The sequence below is a fragment of the Scardinius erythrophthalmus genome, assembly GCF_964197995.2.
Source record: "Scardinius erythrophthalmus genome assembly, chromosome: 23".
Taxonomy (NCBI): domain Eukaryota; kingdom Metazoa; phylum Chordata; class Actinopteri; order Cypriniformes; family Leuciscidae; genus Scardinius; species Scardinius erythrophthalmus.
The window spans coordinates 25,530,597-25,539,395 of NC_138243.1; the positions used below are offsets into that span (position 1 = coordinate 25,530,597).

At 36.7% G+C, this 8,799-nt stretch overlaps 1 protein-coding gene and 1 pseudogene across 2 annotated transcripts; both read right to left on the bottom strand.

Annotated features, from left to right (window-relative positions):
- Nucleotides 1-4,954: 4,954 nt before the first annotated feature.
- On the bottom strand, nt 4,955-5,961 carry LOC308683481 (trace amine-associated receptor 13c-like; annotated as a pseudogene). Its single transcript has one exon. The product of its transcript is annotated as a trace amine-associated receptor 13c-like (transcript).
- A 1,574-nt stretch (nt 5,962-7,535) lies between these two features.
- Nucleotides 7,536-8,570, bottom strand: LOC308684065 (trace amine-associated receptor 13c-like; the record flags this gene model as incomplete). The annotated part of the gene is made up of 1 exon (XM_081355093.1): nt 7,536-8,570. Exon 1 carries the CDS (start codon nt 8,535-8,537, stop codon nt 7,536-7,538), a length of 1,002 nt encoding a protein of 333 aa, XP_081211219.1. The 5' UTR covers nt 8,538-8,570.
- Between the last annotated feature and the right edge of the window lie 229 nt (nt 8,571-8,799).

Genomic DNA, 8,799 nt, shown 5'->3' on the forward strand with positions numbered 1-8,799 from the left:
TCTATACTATAGACCAACATATAGAGTAATAGACATAGACCAGTAGTGTTTGAGATTAATTAATGAGGAATGTCAATGTTTACTTGGAAACAAGTCACTGAAGTTTTAAATTGTGGTTGAATAAACGGTATTCAAGGGTCTTACTTGCTTCAGGCTGAGTATCCCTGGTCTCAATGGTCTGTGTTTCACTGGTGCCTGGAATGCTAGATGTGGCCCCTTCACCTGCAACAGCCAGATCGGTGGTGTTAAATTAAATTAGTGAAAATTACTTAAACTGTGTGGTTGAAATTAGATTCATAGATTCATCCTATACGGATGTTATTGTGATTTCCATGTGTTTTCATTATCTTCTAGTACATATTGTCAGATGGTTGTAAGCTTGAATTAGTTATTCAAAGGACTAACTTCCATCAGGCTGCGTGTCCCTAGTCTCAGTCGTCTGTCTTTCACTGGTGCCCTGAGTGCTTGATGTGGTCCTGGGTGTCCCTTCACCTTCACCTGTATTCAAGCATATTGTATAACCAGACAAGCAGTGAGTGAAATGATGAATGTGGTTGAACTTCTTTAAGAAAACAAGCTATTGTATTTTAATACATGCTAACCTTTTTCTGTTGTACTTTAAAGTATGGATGTGGCTTAAATAAATACTATTAAATAGACTCACTTGAGGCAGGCTGTGTGTTCCTGGCCTGTGTGTCACTGGTCCCTGGAGTACAACTACTGGATGTCCCTACTCCTGCAGCTGTATGTATTTTAACACAGAGTTCATCCATGCTGTTCGTTACACAATTGCATTTGGTCATTTCTATCATCCTACCACATAGTTGCATTGTACAAATACATTTTATCTCTGACCATGTAACTTGTAGTAAAAAAAAATACAACTACTACCACCACTACTATAATTACTAATCTATTAGGCTGCTACAAGGCTAAATAATACTATTGATTACAATTAGTAGTATTAATGTGATGTGATTATAAAAGTAATAATTGCTAATAATAATAACAATAACAAAAACAGCAACAATAGTACTAGTTGTACTTACAAAGTTCAGAGAGAGGAGAACATGAAGGATCAGGTGTCCTTTCTCCAGCAGGTGCCGGCCTCTGCAAATATTGCCTGATTGCATCTGGTCATGGCCAATTAAAAAAATATATATATTTTATTATATTCCTAGAGGGGAACTGTACAGAAGGGTGAACACCACGTCAACACCACTATCAGCATAATGGTTAATGAGTGTGTATGAGCCATGAGCCTGCTAGTTATAATGAATGTAGAGAGCAACTGTACTTTTCAAAACTAGCATGCATACGTTATCCGAAATACTGGTCTTTTAACATTTACATCCATGTAGGTTATCAGTGAAGTGATAGGTTATCTAGTAATACGTAGCAAACTAGTAGTAACTAGCTAAGTTAGCTAGTGATAGCTTAGTGACAGGCAGCAATGAAACGTTCAAGGTGATGATGCACAATACTAAGCAAATTTATTTCATTTTAACACCTTAATGGCTGAGATGAGAAGATTTACCTCTATACTGGGTTTTCCTTTGATCTTCTTCCTTTTTCCGTTTTCGTCCCTGTGCACCGGAGGGTTTATTAGACCACTTCATTTTCTTCATCAACTGCGCACTTGCCTAACGTAACTATATGGGGAGGGCGCCCGCGCGCCGCGCCCCCAACATATTTGTCGCCCTAGGCAACCGCCCAGTTCGCCTATAGTAATCGCCGGCCCTGCTCTAACTCAATCCCTCTAGTGCCACCAACTTTTGAACCGTAAAGGCCATGAAAACTGTATCTGATCTTCTTCAGACAATGAAAGCAAAAACTTATAAAAAGCTTTTTGATGAATCCAACCATTATCGAATAACATATAAAGTAAATTGACATAAAGCACCACAAATTGGACACACTTTATCGTATTCAGATACCCTGGTAATTCAGAGTTCTCGTGAGAGCACAAGTTGAATTTGCTCAGCGAGTTACTCTGGTGTCGAGCAATGATGCTCATTAAATATGGCCCTCGATCTGAGCTGCACCAATCACATCGGGTTATCTGATATAGGCGGGCCAGAGGCCAGCTAAACAGATGACGACAGTGCTGTGACGTCGAAGTCATTAGTAAACATTGCAAGAAGGCTATGGATGACTACCAGTTGTTTGAAACGGCTTTGGCCGCTACAATGAACGAGTTAGACTTGGCTTTTTATCTAAAACAGGAACAGAGGACGCCGCTCAAATCGTTCCTTTGCAAGAAGGACGTTTTTGCTGTTTTGCCGACCGGATACGGTAAGAGTATAATCTACCAGTTAGCTAAGTGTATGGGGTTTATTGTTGTGATTGGTTGTAGTGTTATCCAATTGCGTGCAGCGAGATTTTCAAATGCATGCTTGGTGCCGCCCCTCGAGCTGGCCGATTTTCATTAGTAGACGCCAGACCATTATTCTTTTCGATTTAGGTCTGGATTTCCAGGCTAGTATTCAGACCAAACTTGGTCCATGTCATCACAAGCATGACATGAGGTTACATGCTGCTTTCAGCGCAGTGCCACCTACTGGTCCGTAGATAAAATGGATATTTTTGCTAATAACTTCTGAACGGTTTGTCCACAAATCATAAAAGTGGTCTTGTTAGATTCGGGGCAGCATGTTGAGTCAAATGATAACCAATTATGCTGTGTTTTAGGAACGCATTAGCGTATCGTTACGAAACTCTGTATGGTTCATCGGCACAATGCCCTGAAGGAGCCTGAGAAGTTTTGAGACAACGCCATCTTGTGGTAAAATCAAATATTCAAATGCTTATAACGTTGGGTGAGTTCAACTTATCTTTACTTTTGACTTACGAGTCACCTCCTTAGACTCCTGAATCCTTTCCTTAACGATATAAAACATGTTAGGCTTTGCCTTATTGTTTGTGCAGCGTTGTGATTTAGCACCTAAAAAACTTTACCGAATATCTTCGAAACCGTTAGTCCGATCAAGACGAAACCACTGTAGGAAAATCTGAAACATAGGTCGCTGGCTATATGCTAATGCCGAAGTGGCAAAAAATCCAATCAAAGTCGCCCATGGGTAATTTTTTTTTTTTATGCACTCATACATATAAATGTCTATAACTCCAAAACAAAATGTTTTCCCCAAATTTGACACACACATGTATGGGCTCACTACACAAAAAAATGAGGGAATTGTGTCGCTTGATGGCGCTATTATAGAACAAAACATAAAATTGTCATTAATTACAATGCAGTATTCTGACATAAACTGCTATATTTTATAAATGCATTGGTGGATCATTATGAAACTCGGTATGTGCCATCAGCACCATGCCATGAAGGTACTCAAAAGGTTTTGAGACAGCGCCACCATGTGGTCATATGTTAAAATACAATTTAATTAAAATGCTAATAACTTTTGAATGAATTTACCTATTGTTATGAACTTGTCTTAATGGATTCCTTGGGTCATGCCGAAAACATAGATATCAAATTGCCATATTTGGCTTGACTTCCTGTCTTCCATTTTGATTTACTTTCAAAACCTACTTTTTCGAACTTCTCCTAGACTGTTTGTCCGATTTTCACAAAAATTTAATTTCATCTTCTGACCATCCCGGCAAAAACGTATGGATGTTGTGTCGATAGATGTAACCATAACTGTTTTCTTATAGCGACAAAGTTGAGGCATGATGCCATGATGACTCTGAGACTGCATCTCTGCAAGGCCTTGACATATTGACACCAAACTTTGTATGTGTCATTGTCACCTCACTCTGACCACACCACATCAATTTCGTAATTGTACCACAAATTGGTCAAAAGTGATAAACCATTAAATCATATTATTAGGGAATTTATATATATAAATATAAATATTATACAAAATAAGAAATATTACAATTGAATATTTCAAATAGTGATTGAAATTATGAAGTGAGTTTGGAGTAAAAACCCATTCAGACATTCCAAAAAATTCTCTTTTGTTGGACAACAGGTTTGTAACGCTTCTCATTACAAATTTGGAAAGATGTTTGGCAGTTGTTGCTTTTCTAAATACACGTTATAAGTGACACAAGCTCTTGTGCTTGCAGAGATGGAGCAGTATTTACTGTAAACCTGTTCGCAGTGCTGCGCTTCATCATGAAACATTTGACATTCATCATTTGATTTCGGTAAATCATGCAGCCTTCACACACAAACAAGCATACAACAAACTCTCACTTCACACAAAAAACATCTCTGTTATTGTTATTATATTATGTAGAACTGTGGATCCACAACATTTAAATGCTCTCATAGTACATTTTATGACATCCAAGTACCACCTAGTCACGACAAATTTTTTGTTTTATTTTTTTATTTTTTCAGTATTGGGCAAGAAATCTCTGAGGTCACAGCTAAAGGGTTAGTTGACCCTAAAACTGAAAAGTCTGTAAACATTCACTCCCCCTCATGTTGTTCCAAACCTGACTTTTGTAATAATAATTAATCATTTTAATTAAATACAACATTACACTGAGCTTTAAGTTTATCTACATTAGTCCAAATGATCATAATTACTAAGCAATAGATTAGAGAAGTACATATATTTTCTATTAAATAGATATCCATCCACTAATTGATTAAACAACCTTTGTGCTTTAAAATTATCACTCAAAGCAGATATTAATAAATAATAAATTAATATTAATCTACAGGGTTAGGGCTAGGTGTAAGGTTAACCTATAACCATTTTCTCTTATGCTTTCTTGTATAACATCAGTGTGATGATTTAACTGGCACAATTTCTATTCTTATGATAAGATTCTGCACTTAAAAAAAAAAAAAACACTTTGCTGTTTTTAATTCATCTGTTTAGCCCACATTTTCTATTTTTTTCCAATAACAATGAACCCCATGGACCCATTGAGGAGAAATTAATGCCAGTAAATCTTTTTTACTTGATGATTATAATTCATGTTTTACTGGCTGGAATATTTTAAGAGTTATGATGTGTTTAACTGACATTTTAAACCAGGGGTAAAAGAAAGCATAAATAAGAGGATTCAGTCCTGAGTTAATATACAGTATCCATAATAGAATATAGGCCGTGGTAGAAGCCATTCCTGTGTTTTCTGTTAGTGACAAAATAAAGAAAGGAATCCAGCAAAATAGATAAACTGTGACAATTATTCCTAATGTCAGAGCAGCTTTACTCTCAGATTTCCTTTTCACTGAACCTTCAGTTACATGTTTTTCACCTTTCATCAGAGAGTTTATAACTTTCACTTGCTGATGTGCAACATAAAATATCCTCAAATATAAAGTTATGATCAGGGTACAAGGGAACAAGAAAGACAAGAACAGATCAGTGACTGACCAGTTAAAAGTAATCACAATTGTACATTCTCCATAACATGCATACTTTTTGTGTGAGACACTCATATTGCAATGTTATATGCTGAAGAGCAAACCCAGAAAAGACAGACTATAAATAAAGTTTTAGTTGTGGTTATTTTCTGTGGGTACTGTAAAGGGTGACACACAGCCACATAACGATCAACGGCAATTACAACTAAATTACTGAGAGATGCTGAGAAGAGCAATCCCATGATTGTTAAAAACAGTCTGCATAAAGTGTCTCCAAAGTACCAGCATGTTTCAATTAGCCTGGTGGCCTCTACGGGCATCACAATAAGTCCAACAAGCAGGTCGGCCACAGCCAGAGAGAGAATAATCAGGTTTGTTGGAGTGTGAAGCTTCTTGAAGTGAGAGATGGAGATGATCACCAGCAGGTTCAGAAACACAGTCCATGCTGACAGCAACGAAAAAAACACATACATGAAATTGTATTCATGTGTGGAGCGTTTCCCCTTGATACATGATGAGTTGATGGCAGGAAAGCAGTATTGAGTCTCATGATCCTCTGTCTCATAGGCCATGAGTGAGTCTCCTCCTGTTAGGAGTTTGTTCTGCTCTCCTTACTGTCCTTTTATATAGTGTCTGGTTTAGACTGACCAACCTATCTACAGGCCACTCTGATGATGCTTATGCCATCATTTTACATCTACATGTACAGTATTTATAAATGTATGCGCGCACACACACAAACACACATTTCTTTCTTTTGTATTAAATTAGAAACTTAAAACCAAAATGAATACATTTAACTCAAGGAGTTCAAGGAGTTTAGAAGTTGGCTAAACGTTGTTAAAACACAAATGACACATATTTACACTCAGTAACATAGACAATGATCTACAATTTTCCTCAAAACAAGCTTTATAAAATAAATTGATCTCTATGAGGCTGAGAGACAAGTCCGAAGGGACCGTCTGCAAAGTTTCTCGGAGGAAAACAAACATTTTGAGAGAGAACGCAAAAGATTTGAAAAATATTTTTTTCTCCCATCTCAAATTTTATACACCACCACGTCCCTTTAGAGGCACCGTACGATTGTTCAAGTGACAATTCCGTCAACTGTCCCGACTCTCGAAATGTGAGAGTCTGGTATTGCCACCTCAGCGCGCCTGCTTGCCTTGTGCAGATGCAATGTGGTGATTAGGGATGCACCGAAATGAAAATTATGGGCTGAAACCTAAATTTTATAATTATTAATTTCTTATTATAAATGAGTTTTTTGGATAATTGTATTATTAACAGTCTTTTTAATTAAATAATCAATAATTTTATTGAATCTGAATTTAAAAATAACAAGCCAATAAAATAAAATAACCACACTTTTATTTAAAGCAACACACATGGACAGAAAAAAAAAAAAAACACCAGAAAACAGCCACTGTATAGGTGGTTTGCAGTCACGTGATTGTGATGACGCGCGACATTCAAGTTGAAGTAAATTGCTTTGACCAACTGTGGTAATTAACGCATTCATTTACACTTTTAGTTAAAGTTATTAAGGAATTAATGCATTATGACACATTTAATTAATAACAATTCATATATTACTTAATCTGTTAATCATTTAGAATCTTTATTAGTTGATGATGCAGTAATCATTAATTAATGGTTTAATTCTTCATGAGTCATACATTAACACATGATTATCTGTGCATTAGTTAAGCATGAATTAATGCAGATTAGTGCACCCGTATTGTAAAGTGTTACCATTATGTTTTATAAACAAAGTTCGGGAGGAGCACGTTCAAATAATCAATCCAATCTACATGTCATCAAACAATTACTATGTCTACCCTTATCATCATGAGAAGAAGCATATATATATTCACTCTGTAAACTCACCTAACATTCCTTGACAGCTTTTCAGCATCCCTCCACCACCCCGACTCCTCACTCTTGACTCATTCTTTTGCAGCCAGGAATACGGGGGGAGTACTCTGGGTTTGGGCCGAACACCGAGCCCGGAGCCCTCTCATTTTCAACAAATTACATTTATTTATTTGGTACATAGATTTATTATTGATTATCTATTAAAATGATATAAAAATTAGTTCTAAAAATGACAATATATGGTGTGCTTTATATAGAATCGCTTCATCAGTTTGAAGCACAAATTGTGGTAAAAATATCATGAATGATGATTTGTAAAAATATTAACCCGAGAGGATGCTTGCTGAAATATTCTTAGAGTTAAGATGTGTTTAACAGATTTTCTAAACCAGGGGTAAAAAAATGCATAGATAAGAGGATTCAGACAAGAGTTAATGTACAAGACCCATATTAGACAATACAGTACAGTGGGTGGGATTGCTGTGTTTTCAGCTAGAGTCAAGATATAGTATGGGATCCAGCAAACCAGATGTATTGCCACAATGATTCCTAATGTGAGAGCTGCTTTACTCTCAGATTTCCTCTTCATTGAACCTTCCATTACACATTTACCACCCTTCATCAGAGAGTTTATAACTTTCACTTGTTTTTGTGCAACATAAAATATCCTCAAATATAAAGTTATGATCAGGGTACAAGGAAATAGGAAGGAAAATATGAAATCAATTACTCTCCATTCAAATGTAAGCATAACATTACATTCGCCATAACAAGCATCTGTTCTGGGTGGGATACTTACTACAATTGCAATATTATAAGTTGAAGAAAAAAGCCAGCAAAAACAGATAATAGTTATCATTCTAGTCATGGTTATTTTCTGTGGGTACAGTAAAGGGTGACACACAGCCGTATAACGATCAACGGCAATTACAACTAAATTACTGAGAGATGCTGAGAAGAGCAATCCCATGATTGTTAAAAACAGTCTGCATAAAGTGTCTCCAAAGTACCAGCATGTTTCAATTAGCCTGGTGGCCTCTACGGGCATCACAATAAGTCCAACAAGCAGGTCGGCCACAGCCAGAGAGAGAATAAGCAGGTTTGTTGGAGTGTGAAGCTGCTTGAAGTGAGAGATGGAGATGATCACCAGCAGGTTCAGAAACACAGTCCATGCTGACAGCAATGAAAAAAACACATAGATGATAATGTATTCATGTGTGGAGCGTTTTCCCTTGATACATGATGAGTTGATGGCAGGAAAGCAGTATTGAGTCTCATGATCCTCTGTCTCATAGACCATGAGTGAGTCTCCTCCTGTTAGGAGTTTGTTCTGCTCTCCTTACTGTTCTTTTATATACTGTAGTGTCTGGTTTAGACTGACCAACCTATCTACCGCCCACTCTGATGATGCTTATGCCATCATTTTACATCTACATGTATTTATAAATGTATGCACGCACACACACAAACACACATTTCTTTCTTTTGTATTAAATTAGAAACTTAAAACTAAATTAGAATTTTCTACTAGAGGGCAAAGTGAATACATTTAAAGGTGACAT